General features: G+C 40.4%; 1 protein-coding gene across 1 annotated transcript in view; it reads left to right on the top strand.

The window, feature by feature from the left end:
• The window catches only part of PCGF6 (polycomb group ring finger 6), a 28796-nt gene extending 25874 nt beyond the window's left edge, over positions 1–2922 (top strand). Inside the window, exon 10 of the mRNA XM_004370099.2 lies at positions 1577–2922. Within this exon, the coding sequence (XP_004370156.1) occupies positions 1577–1633 (57 nt within the window). The 3' untranslated portion in view covers positions 1634–2922. The remainder of the gene's footprint in view (positions 1–1576) is intronic.
• Positions 2923–13335: the final 10413 nt, after the last annotated feature.

Raw genomic sequence — 13335 nt, 5'->3', positions numbered from 1 at the left:
TAGGATGCAGAACATTTTCTTAATAAGGTTTGTTATGCCAATTGACATAGATGTCCCCTGAAAGCATGGTCCCCAGACCCTGCATCCCTGCTATTCTGTCTCTCAAAGTATTTGATTGTATTGAGGAAACTTCGTAGCTTTGGTTTAGTCCAGTTGTACTGGCTTCCCCTGTAGTGTGTATTTCATTTCTGAAACATATTTACATGCAAAAAATTAACACTGTGTAAAATGTAATTTGGATGCTTGTAAAAATGTCAATGGACTCTTCCTATTTGTGTTATAATAAAAATTCATTTACTTTGATTAGTCCAGTTAATCTAGAACAGATCTGATTGTTCACGGGCCAAACGTGGTATGGGATTGTGCTTTACTTGGCTTATACTGTGTTTCAAATATTTCTTAATTTAAATTCCTTTAGATAGACATCTGCTCTTCAGTTTACCACCAGTTGCCAACATTCCATATTGGCTCACACACCTAGCTCATGTATTCATTTATGTTACTTTCTTGGCACCTGTAAGCATTTGAATTTGTGAACTGTTTTCTAGAATTCTGGCAAGTTTTCACTGGAGTTGCCAGGAACAGAAGCCAGATTGCAGTGAGTTGAGTAGTGAATGAGAAATGAGGAAGTAGAACCATGGAAAAGCTTAACAAAGAAGAAAAAGGAAGTAACAGCTAGAGCAGGATTGGAAATATCCAACTCCCTTCCTGAGTTGCCCAAGGCAAGACCTTTGCTCATGGCACACTTTCCCAATGAAGTCCCCTTTTTATCTTGTTTTCCAGTCCATATTAGATTAGAAACCTTACCTTACAAAGGAGGACTGCTTGCTGGATGCAGCTGTGGTAAGAGCACAGAGAAATAGTGAAAGCCTGATATCAAGACAGGAGACAGAAACCCCCAAAAAGCAGATTAAAGGGTTGAGGAACACAACATCTGGTGTCATTTAGTATAGGGTTAAGTTGTCCTACTACCCCTGAGGATATCGCTGTGTTACAATACAGTACAGTTGCTGTTCACGGTGATGACCCCAAGTCATCAAGGAGAGGTTAAATTATATTGAACAATCTTTAAGGAGAAAGGAAAATGTATGATATATTTTAGATTTTCATTAAATACGTAAGAGTTTCTTTAGTTTCATCACTTCTAACAGTAGTGAGCTGCATTTATATGGAAATGAACATTTCATTTCTTAACAGATCCATGATACTTTATGCTAATTGAGTCTTCTTTAGGAGAGTCCAATGCCTTGGTAGTCTGTTAAGTAGTCTGTGGAGAAGAAAAGGTGTATCTCTTTTAGTTCTTTTTGGAGAATTGTTCAATCATAAATAACCCTGACTAACTATGGTAGTTTCAGAATTGTCTCCTGAGAATCATTAAAAAGATACATTGACAGGCAAAAGTGTTTGGCGATGACGTGAGTAAATAAACAAGTATATTTATCTCAGATCCTTTATTCTCTTTAAATAAAATTTCACTTCAGTGTTAAGTTATGAAAAAATAAGCAAACTTCAGCTCGATCATTTACATAAGTAGTTTCCAAGTAACTGCAAAATCCTGGGTTTTTTTCTTTTTCAGGATGGTCTGCTTGTCCTTCATTATGGTCTTGTGGTTTCTCCTCTGAAAATAACTTGAAGATTCTAAAGTATTATGAGGGGAAACAAAGTGAGGAGGCTTCTGCAGGACTGCATCTCACCAAAGATTTCTACGAAATGTAATTGCTACCACTTTGTGCTATTTGAGTTACAATTTATCTATTTTCAGCACCAAGAACCATAGCATTTGTAAGTAAAACTTAGAATGATGGAATGCACTATTTTACTAGCGACTGTGTATAAAAACCATCCATAGCTCAGGGGGAATATTCCAAAACATTGAATTTTAAAATTCCTTTTGATTTAAAATACTTTGACATTGATTTTGCTTCCTTATCTCTGAAGCAAATCAGTTACTTTGTTCTTCATTGAGCCATATCCCTTTCAAGTTGGTGGTTGGGATTCTGCTCTCAGGGGTGGCATCAGTTGGTCAGTTACCTTTTAGAAAAGAAGTATGCTTTTGAACTGAAGATACAAAACCAGTCTTTACTAAATTGCAGGGTGTGCTCTCAGACAAAGACCGAAACTGTCAGCCACTTTTGCAGGTTGCCATCATATTTCCAACTTTTTTTTTTTTTTTAAATAGCAACACTACTAAAGGGACATTACTCAATTCTAAAATGAACGAATTAGCATCTTTTTGTGTGAAGAGACCGTCTCCTGCAGGGTTTTTGGCCCATATGATAAGCCTTCAGTGTAATAAGGCTTCTTTAATATATTCTACAGCAAGGTGACTCTTTGCTACAATTTGTTAATTTGGTTACCGTTTATTTTATTTGACTGCATACCATGGTTGTTCATCCCTTGTAATGGCATGGCTTCTGAAAGCAATAAAAAATTCTGGGTGAATTTGAGAAGTCTATAGAATATGTGCTCATTCATTGTTTCCTCATGAAATCAGTTTAATGATCATTTTCCCATTATTGTTTTCAATGGTTTATAGGATAAAGGTGTTTGTGAGCCCACTCACTTGCATGCAGACTTCAGTTTTAAACATTATTTTGCCCAAAATAATTGTGATGCTTTCTAAAAGAAATATTTTGTAGACTGTTTTCACAGCAAATTTCCAAGCCTATATAGACAGAAATGATTATGAAATTGGACAAGGATTGGCAATTGTTTTATAAAGAATTTGTTAAATGTGTATAAATCTATTCTAACATATAAATAAAAAATTATTTTAACCTATTTTGAAATGTTAGTGTTTACTATGAACTTTTTTAAAATAACCAAAGCCCTTTAAAAGACAGGGTGTCTGAATCAAAGTTAAACTTTACCACCAAATAGATATTTAATAAGCATCTTTACCTTCATTGATTGTACTGGATGCTGACAGTGGACAGAATTGCAGCTGTGAAGTTCATTGCCTCTTAAATGTTTCTTGCACAAGTTATATAATATTATTTATGTTCACCTAAAGCAGTCTACAAATACAATGCAATCCCGATCCAAATACCAACAGCATTCTTTAACGAGATGAAAAAACTAATCATCAACTTTATATGGAAAGGAAAGAGGCCCCAGATAAGTAAAGCATTATTAAAAAAGAAGAACAAAGTAGGAGGCCTCGCACTACCTGACCTCAGAACCTATATACAGCTATGGTACTCAAAATAGCCTGGTACTGGTATAACAACAGACATATTGACCATTGGAACAGAATCGAGAACCCAAATGTAAATCTATCTACCTACAGTCACCTGATCTTGAAAAAAGGCCCAAAGTCTATTAAATGGGGAAAAGACAGTCTTTTTAACAAATGGTGCTGGCATAACTGGATGCCGATCTGCAAAAAAATGAAACAGGACCCATACGTTACACCATACACAAAAACTAATTCAAAATGGATCAGAGACCTAAACATAAAACCAAAAACTATAAAGATCATGGAAGAAAAAATAGGGCCAACAGTAGGGGCCGTAACATACAGTATAAACAACGTATAAACCATAATTATCAATACACAAACACCAGAAGATAAGACTTCACCAAGGAAAAAAAGAACCTACAGACCGGGAAAAAATTTTTGGCTATGGCATATTCGACAAAGGTCTAATCTCAAATCTATAGAAAAATCCAACACCTTTACTACAAAAAGACAAATAATCCAATTTAAAAATGGGCAAAGAATATGAACGAGACACTTCACCACAGAAGACATTCAGGCGGCTAACAGACACATGAGGAAATGCTCTCGATCACTAGCCATTTAAAAAAAAAAACTGAATCGTTGCCATCAAGTCGATTCTGACTCATAGCTACCTTATATGACAGAGTAGAACTACCCCATAGGTTTTCCAAGGAGCGCCTGGTGGATTTGAACTGCCAACCTTTTGGTTAGCAGCCGTAGCTCTTAATCACTATGCCACCAGGGTTTTCAACTAGCCATTAGAGAAATGCAAATCAAAACTATAATGAGATACCCTCTCGCCCCCACATTACTGGCATGAATCAAAAACACAGAAAATAACAAATGTTGAGGAGGTTGCCGGGAGATTGGAACTCTTACGCACTGCTGGTGGGAATGCAAAATGGTACGACCATTTTGGAAAACAATATGGTATGGCGCTTCCTTAAAAAGCTAGAAATAGAAATACCATACGATTCTGCAATCCCACTTCTAGGAATATATTCTAGAGAAGTAAGATCCAAGACACGAATAGACATATTCACGCCGATGTTCATTGTAGCATTATTCACAATAGTAAAAAGATGGAAACAACCTAAGTGCCCATCAACAGAGGAATAGATAAACTATGGTACATACACACAATGGAACACTGCAACAATAAAGAACAATGATGAAACTGCGAAACATCTCAACATGGATGAATCTGGAGGGCATTATGCTGAGTGAAATAAGTCAATCACAAAAGGACAAATACGGTACGAGGCAACTATTATAAAAACTCATGAAAAGATTTATACACAGAAACAATCTATGATGGTTACAAGGGAGGGGAGGAGTGGGGAGAGAAAAGCACTAACTAGATAGTAGATAAGTGGTAATTTTGGTGAAGGGTAAGACAGTACACAATACTGGGGAAGTCAGCACAATTTAACCAGGGCAAAGTCATAGAAGCTTCACAGACACATCTAAACACCCTGAGAGTTCAAGCTAATGGACTGAGGGCTGGGGACCATGGTCTTGGGGGACAGCTAGCTCAATTGGCATAACCTGCTCAATAAAGAAAATGTTCTACATCCAACTGTGGTGAGTAGCAACTGGGGTCGTAAAAGCCTGCAAGCAACCGTCTTACATCTACTAATCCCATCCTGGCTGGAACAAAGGAGAATGAAGAAGACCAAAGACGCAAGGGAAAGATTAGTCCAAAGGACTAATGAATCACAACTACCACAACCTCCACCAGACTGAGCCCAAACCAACTAGATCATACCCGGTTACCACCACCGACTGCCCTGGCAGGGATCACAGTAGAGGATCCCAGACAGAGCAGGAGAAAAATGTGGAACAAAATTCAAATTCACACACACACACAAAAAGGACCAGGATTGCTCGTTTGACAGAGACTGGAGAAACCCCAAGAGTATGGCCCTGGACACCCTTTTAACTCAGTACTGAAGTCACTCCTGAGGTTCACCCATCAGCCAAAGATTAGACAGGTCTATAGGCCCAACAATAACTCATGTGAGGACCGTGCTTCATAGTTCAATTATGTATATGAGACTAATGGGCATCCCAGCCCAAAAGCAAAGACAAGAAGGCAGGAAGGGGCAGGAAAACAGAATGAATGGAAACGGGACCTGCGGTGGAGAAGCGGGGAGAGTGTTGACACATTGTGAAGTTGACAGCCAATGTCACGCAATAATTTATGTATTAACTGTTTAATGAGAAGCTAATTTGTTCTGTAAACTTTCACCTAAATGACAATTAAAAAAAGAAGAAAATATATATATATTATTTGTTTTTATCCCATGGTAAAGTGTCTGAGTCAGGGTCCCCAAAGACCACCCTCACATTCAATGATTCACTAGAAGGACTGACAGGACCCAGAAAAGCTGTTCTACTCATCGTTAGAGTTTATTGTAGGGAAAAGATACTTATTAAAGTCAGCAAAGTGAAAAGGTGCATAGGTTGGAGTCCAGGAGAAACCAGGCAAAAACTTACAGTTATCCCCTCCCAGTAGAGTTGTATGGACAGCACTTAATTCTCCCAGCAACAATGTACAACATGTATGAAGTGTTGCCAACCAGGGAAGCTCACCCAAGCCTTGGTGTCCAGAGATTTTATTGGGAGTCAGTCACATAGACATGCAGTACCCGTGTGACTGAATTCAGCTACTCAAACCCCAACTTCCCGCACCCCCCCCCGACCAAGAGGTCAATCTGATACAGCATGGCCCAGGGTCCTATGTATATAAAAGCAAATTCTTCATAAATCACATTGTTAGCATAAACTGTTTATGGCCTCAGGTATACAAATACACTCTTATTTGGAAGGATATTCCAACAGCTCAGAGGTTATATCCCAGAAGCCTGTCAAGGGCTAGTCTTGAAGACCTTTTGAATGTGCAAGGTTTGGACAACCCAGGTGTGCTGAATTAATGCTGTGTGGGTACTACACAATATCCCATGTCAAGAATCCAGTATTTAGAAACTGAGGTATAACTCACATTTTATAAGTAGCTACATCTTTAGTAGCTACTTAGAATGTTCCATTTCTTATAGGAAAGTTGACTGGGGCAAAGACAACGGATGTTAGTTTTTAAGGATTATTATATTTCATTTCTAGATGTAGTGGTTTTCAAATATCAAAGATTTCACCACCTGTTTTAAGGAAAAGAGTATCCCCACTGAGGCTCCTCTGTAGACTTCAAGTAAACATTCACCTTCCCCTTATATTCCTCAAGTACTATCCCCATTCATGAATTATAGTAACATGGGAAAATACTTATTTTTAAAGTAGAATATAAAATGTAATTAATAAACACTCCTGCAAATGAACAAAAACATTCTTGTTTCTTAAACAGTCTATAGTGTAGACAGGTCTCTTAAGAATCTAATAAAAGGCAGATACTGGTAAGTACTGTGAGTCACAAAGAGCTCTACTCTTTCCCTTTTCCTCCTTCCTGAACTTGACCCCCAAGAATCCAAAAAGAACTGAGTAGATACTTGGTTGTATCTACCGGGCCTGTTCTTACTACTAGGCAGTAAACTAAGTAATGAAGGATTCTGATTGATGGGTTTATAAATCTCCAGCCATTCCCAAAACCAATGTTATCTTTGGGCTACATCAACAGAAATACAGTTTCAGATCAAGGGAGTTAATAGTTCTAATCTATAGTGCATTTAAGGAGCCTTGGTGGCACAGTGGTTAAGTGCTCGGCTGCTAATTGAAAGGTCAGTGGTTAGAACCCTCCAGCCACTTTCTGCTCCCATAAAGATTACAGCCTATGAGGCAGTTCTCCTCTGTCCTATAGGGTCGCTAAGAATCGGAATCTACTCGAGGGCAATGGGTTTGGGTTTTGGTCCAGTGCATTTTATGTCTAGTTCTGGGTAGCATACTTCAAAGGCATGACAGATGGGAAGGTTTCCAGTAGAGGGCAGTAGAATAGGGGACATTGAGGAGGAGAGACCTAGGCACCAAAAAACAAAAGCAAGGGTTGAGTAACTACAGATGGTTAACTAGGAGAGGAGAAAACTTAGGTGGGAGCAAGGAGGCAATACATTGTACCTGTCTTCAAGTAATAAGGGTGTCAAAGACTTAAATAAGGGAAAAACACTAGCAAGAACAAACAAATGTCTTGATTTGGGGTTTGTCATTTGTGTTCCCGCATTTAACCTGCTCCCTCTTCACTAAACGGGCACAGGGCCCGCGTAGGGTTTAGATTTGCTGCTGCTAGCAACAGTGTGATGGTTAAGGTTGTGTGTCAACTTGGCAGGGCCATGATTCTCAGTGGTTTGATAATTATGATGTAGTTTGGCAGTTATGTAATGATGTAATCACCTCCATGATGAGATCTGTTATGAGCAGCCGATCAGTTGAAAGGGAGTTTCCTTGCTGGTGTGGCCTACATTCAATATATATGGACTTTCTGGCAAAGGTCACTGGCTTTTGCTCTCCTCTGGATTCTACATTCGGCTTGTCATCATCTGGCCTCCAGTTCTTGGGACTTGAGCTAGCAGCCTGCTGCCTTACCTGCCAGTCTTGGATTCATTAGCTCTTGCAGCTACATAAGTCAGTAGAAGCCTCTAGCCTGATGCCTGACCTATGGACTTGTAACTTTCCAGCCTCTACAACTGTGTGAGCCGTTTCTTCTGTCTCTTTCTCTTTCTGTGTGTGTGTGTATACACTTCACTGGTTTTGCTTCCCTAGAGAATCCAGCCTAAGACGTTTGGCACTGAGAGTGGTTCTAGAGAAACAAAATTGTAAGGATGAGTTTTCTAAATTGGTTCTGAAGTCTGGTTAGTCTTAAAGATGTTGATGACTCTGCTTCCAGTAGTAAAGAGGGCACTGTTAATCCATGGCATGAGGTGGCAATAGAAATACACCAAATATCACCACCAATAGATCAAGTATTGGTGAAAGGTGAGGCTCTGGGTCATCACATGTTTGATACTTTTCTATAATTTGGTCAGAATGAGAAGTATAAGGAAGCTGGTTGGTTGGTCCTATTTTTGTTAGACAAAGTGGCAAAAGAAAGAGATGAACTCAGGGCTTCAGAGTCAAAGCTCAAGTGCCAAATAAACAACTCAAATTTGCCACTTGTACCCTGAAAGAAAGCCTTATTTCTTGTAGTAACAGAGCCGATATTGCCAAAAACCTAATCCAGAGTCTTAAAAGAGTGACTGAATTACAACGTCATTTGAATTCCCAGCTTCAAATAGTGTCTGAAGTTAAAGTGAGGGCATTGATTGAGAAGAAATGGGATCCTGAAACTTGAGATGGGGACATACGGGCAGATAATCAGGAAGCTGGGGACACTGAGCCTCTAAATTCCATTAAATCACTCCTACCAACAAAACCATTAGCCCCTCCACCCCCATCTGGTGAGACTGACCCAGTTGTAGCTGAAGAGCCTTTGTCTGAGATATCACCTGGGACAGCATCTGAGTCATCACCTGGGGAGGCATCTGAGTCTGCCTGGGGCATCACCTGAGGCAGATGCCTTACAAGACATTGCTGAATGTTCTCAAAACACATCACCACCATCCATTTTTGCTTCTAGAGCTGTAACTAGACTCAAGTGTCAGTGAGCCCCAAAAGGTGAAGTACAAAGTGTGACCCAGGAGGAGGTATACTATACTCCAAAAGAACTGCTTGACTTTTCTAATATGTACAAACAGAAACCTGGGTAATATGTATGGGAATGGCTATTAAGAGTGTGGGATAATGGTGCAAGGAACATAAAATTAGATCAGTCTAAGTTTATTGATGTGGACCCACTAAGCACAAATTCTTCATTCAGTATTTCAGTTTGAGAGTTTAGGAAAGGATCTAAAAGTTTATTTGGTTGGTTCACTGAAGCACGGATTACGCAGTGGCCTATACTAAATTAAGTTGAAGTACCAGACTTGCCTTGATATACTGTAGAAGAAGGCATCCAAAGGCTTAGGGAAATTGGCATGTTAGAATGGATTTATCAGGTTAGACCCACACATGGAGTTCCCAGAGGATTCAACTTTTACCACAATGGTATGGAACAAATTTGTGAAGGGAGTCCCAGCATCTTTGACGACTACTGTGATTGCTATTTTATGTAAGTCAGATTTGACAGTGGGAGTTGCCCTAACTGAATTAAGACACCTAACTATAATGGGGCTGATTGGACCCTATGGTGGTAGGGTCCAAGTGGCAGCACTCAACAAAGACAAAGTGGGCGTGGTTACCATAGTGGTCAGTGAACTTAAAGCAGTAATCAGAATAGTCTGACTCATACGGACTTATGGCATTGGCTACTTAGTCATGGTGTCTGTAGGAGTGAAATAGATGGGAAATTAAATATTTAGTTGATCTGTACAAGCAGAAGAATTGTAGGTCAACTGAACAGCAGTCTAACTTAAATCACCAGAATAGAGTCATGACCCAAATTTGAGTGAGTTTATAGACCACAACCCCTTGAATGATGGGGAGGCTGGATCCCCTCAAGGAAGGACCCCACTACACTGCCAAAATGTTATACTGTTAATCTTTATCCCAGCCTTCCCCAAAGGAATCTGTGGGCTTTTACAAGAGTGACTGTTCACTGGGGAAAAAGAAATAATCAGGCTTTTCAGAGATTACTAGATACAGGCTGTGAACCGACACTAATTCCAGGAGACCCAAAACATCACTGTGGCCCACCAGCAGAGTGAGGATGTATGGAGGTCAGGTTATTAATGGAGTCTTAGCTCAGGTTCATCTCACAGTGGGTCCAGTGGGTCCCCAAACCCATCCTGTAGCGATTTCCACAGTTCTAGAATGCATAATTGGAATAAATATACTCAGCAACTGGCAAAACTCCCATGTTGGATCTCTGACAAGTGGAGTAAAGGCTATTATGGTGGGAAAAGCCAAATGGAAGCCATTAGAACTGCCCCAACCTAGGAAAACAGTAAACCAAAAGCAATACCACATTTCCTGGAGGGACTGCAGAGATTTCTGCCACTATCAAGGATCTGAAGGATGCGGGGGTGGTGATTCCCACCACATCCCTATTCAACTTGCCTATTTGGCCTCTGCAAAAAACAGATGTATCTTGGAGAATGACAGTGGAGTACTGAAAACTTAACCAGGTGGTGACAATTGCAGCTGCTCTTCCAGATGTAGTTTCATTGCTTGAGCAAATTAATACATCTCCTGGTACCCCATATGTGGCTGTTGATCTGGCTAATGCCTTTTCTTCATACTGTTTCAGAGGACCACCAGAAGCAGTGTGCCTTTAGCTGGCAAGGCCAGCAATACACCTTCAGTGTCCCACCTCAGAGATATATCAACTCCCCTACGCTATGTTATAATTTAGCCCACAGGGACCTTGATCACCTTTCCCTTCCACAAGACATCACACTGGTCTATTACATTGATGACATTGTTCTGATTGGCCTAGTAAGGAAAAAGTGTCAACGACTCTGGACTTATTGGTAAAACATTTGCATGCTAGAGGGTGGGAAATCAATCTGACAAAAATTCAGGCACCTTCCACCTCAGTGAAATTTCTAAGGGTCCAGTGGTGTGAGGCATGTTGAGATATTCCTTCAAAAGTGAAGTATAAGTTATTGGATATGGTTCCTCCCACAGCTAGAAAGAAGGTGCAACATCTGGTGGGCCTGTTTGGATTTTGGAGGCAACATATCCCTTATTTGGGTGTACTACTCTGGCTATTTTTCAAGTGACTCAAAAAGCTGCCAGCTTTGGAAGGGGAGTAGGAAGCTGATGATAGGGAACACAAAGTAGAGTAAGGATATTGTTGATGTGTTGTGAGATTGTTAACCATTGTCATAGGGCAACATTTGTAGTAACTGTTAAATGGGAGACTATTTTGTCCTGTAAGCCTTCATCTTAAGTGAGAATAACAGCACAATTAGAAGAGCGTAGTCAATGTCACTTAAATGTGTATGTAAAAAAAATTTTTGAAATGGCGTTTTTTTGTTGTGTTGTTTTTTCCCCAAAAAAAAAAAAAAAAAGTTGAGAATTTAGAGGGTTAAAATGTTGTGGGGTTGTTAACCAATGTCATAAAACAGCATGTGTGTTACTGTTACATGAGAAACTATCTGTTCTGTAAGCCTTCACCTGAAGTACAATAAAATATTAAAAAAAAAAAAAAAAAAAAGCTGCCAGCTTTGACTGGGGCCCCGGAACAAAAGAAGGCTATGAAACAGGTTCAGGCTGCCATGCAAGCTGCTCTGCCACTTGGACCATATGATCTGGCTGATCCAATGGTGCTTGAAGTGGCAGTGGCAGATAGAGATGCTGTTTGGGGTCTTTGGCATGTCCCTATTTGTGAATCACAGTGCAGACCCTTAACATTTTGGAGCAAAGCCCTGTCATCCTCTGCAGATAACTATTCTTTTGAGAAACAGCTTTTGGCTTGTTACTGGGCCTTAGTAGAGACTGAATGCTTAACCATGAGCCACCAAGTCACCATGTGACCTGAGCTACCCATCATGAACTAGGTTTTGTCTGACCTACAGAGCACTCTATCATTAAATGGAAGTGGTGTATACGAGATTGGGCCCAAGCAGGACCTGAAGGCACAAGTAAGTTGCATGAGGAAGTGGCCCAAATGCCCCTGGTCTTCAGTCCTGTCATGTTAGCTGCACTCTCCTCTGCACCTATGGCTCTCATGGGGCGTTGCTTATGATCAGTTGACTGAGGAAGAGAACTCACGCCTGATTTACAGATGGTTTTGTGTGATATGCAGGCACTACTTGAAAGTGGACAGCGGCAGCACTACAGTCCCTTTCTGGGACCTCCCTGAAGGAGAGTGGTGAAGGGAAATCCCCCCAATGGGCTCAAGCAGGGCACATGTTTGCTCACTTTGCTTAGGAGGAGAAATGGCTAGATGTCTAGATGTGCAATTTTATACGATTCATAGGCTGTGGTCAGTGGTTTGGCTGGATGGTCAAGGACTTGGAAGGAATATGACTGGGAAATTGGAGACAAGGAGGTATGGGGAAGAAGTATATGGATAGACCTCTCTTAATGAACCAAAGGAGTGAAGATATTTGTATTTCATGCGAATGCTCAACAAAGAGTGACCTCAGCAGAGGAGGATTTTAACCATTAAGTGGATAGAGTGATGTGTTCTGTGGAAACCAGTCATCCTCTTTTCCTAGCTACTTCTGTCATTGCCCAATGGGCTCATGAACAAAGTGACCATGGTGGCAGGGATGGAGGTTATGCATGGGCTCAGCAACATGGACTTCCACTCACTAAGGCTGACTTGGCTATAGCCGCTGCTGAGTGCCCAATCTGCCAGCAACAGAGACCAACACTGAATCTCTGATATGGCACCATTCTCTGAGGTGATCAGCTAGCAACCTGGTGGCTGGTTGATTACACTGGACCACTTCCATCATGAAAAGGGCATTGTTTTGTTCTTTCCGGAATAGACACTTACTTTGGATACAGATTTGCCTTCCCTGCGCACAATGCTTCTGCCAAAACTACCATCCATAGACTTATAGAATGCCTTATCCAGCATCATGGTATTCCACGCAGCATTGCCTCAGATCAAGGGACTCACTTCACAGCAAATGAAGTGTGGCAGTGGGCCCGTGCTCATGGAGTTTATTGGTCTTACCATGTTCCCCATCATCCTGAAGCAGCTGACTTGATAGAACAATGAAATGGCCTTCTAAAGATGGAATTATGACATCAGCTAGGTGGCAATACCTTGCAGGGTTGGGACAATATTCTCCAGGTGGCTGTTGCAACCTCTCTGATGTATTTTGTCATCTTGTGAAATCACTGGTAATAGAGAAGATTCAAGTATATGCTGATTCTGAGTGTTTACTGTTATTTTCTCTGTAGATCATGACTGAAGATTAGGTCTTCATTTTTATCCTTTTTTTGCAATGTGTTATTGTGTACGTGCGTTTGATTATTGGCCTTTCTTCAAAACTGAACTGATGAAATCGAAGTGTTAATACTTATAAAGATTAATAGTAGTCCACTCAGAAATGAAATGCCATATTATCTCTTGAAAGACTGCCAAGTATTTACTTACACTGGATGGATATTATGGTTTGATCATTACTTCATTTTGATTTTGTTCTGATGGTGTCTGTGGTTTTATGGGA

Source organism: Trichechus manatus, unplaced genomic scaffold (genome assembly GCF_000243295.1).
Source record: "Trichechus manatus latirostris isolate Lorelei unplaced genomic scaffold, TriManLat1.0 scaffold00007, whole genome shotgun sequence".
Taxonomy (NCBI): Eukaryota; Metazoa; Chordata; class Mammalia; order Sirenia; family Trichechidae; genus Trichechus; species Trichechus manatus.
This window is presented reverse-complemented; position numbering and strand designations above follow the sequence as displayed.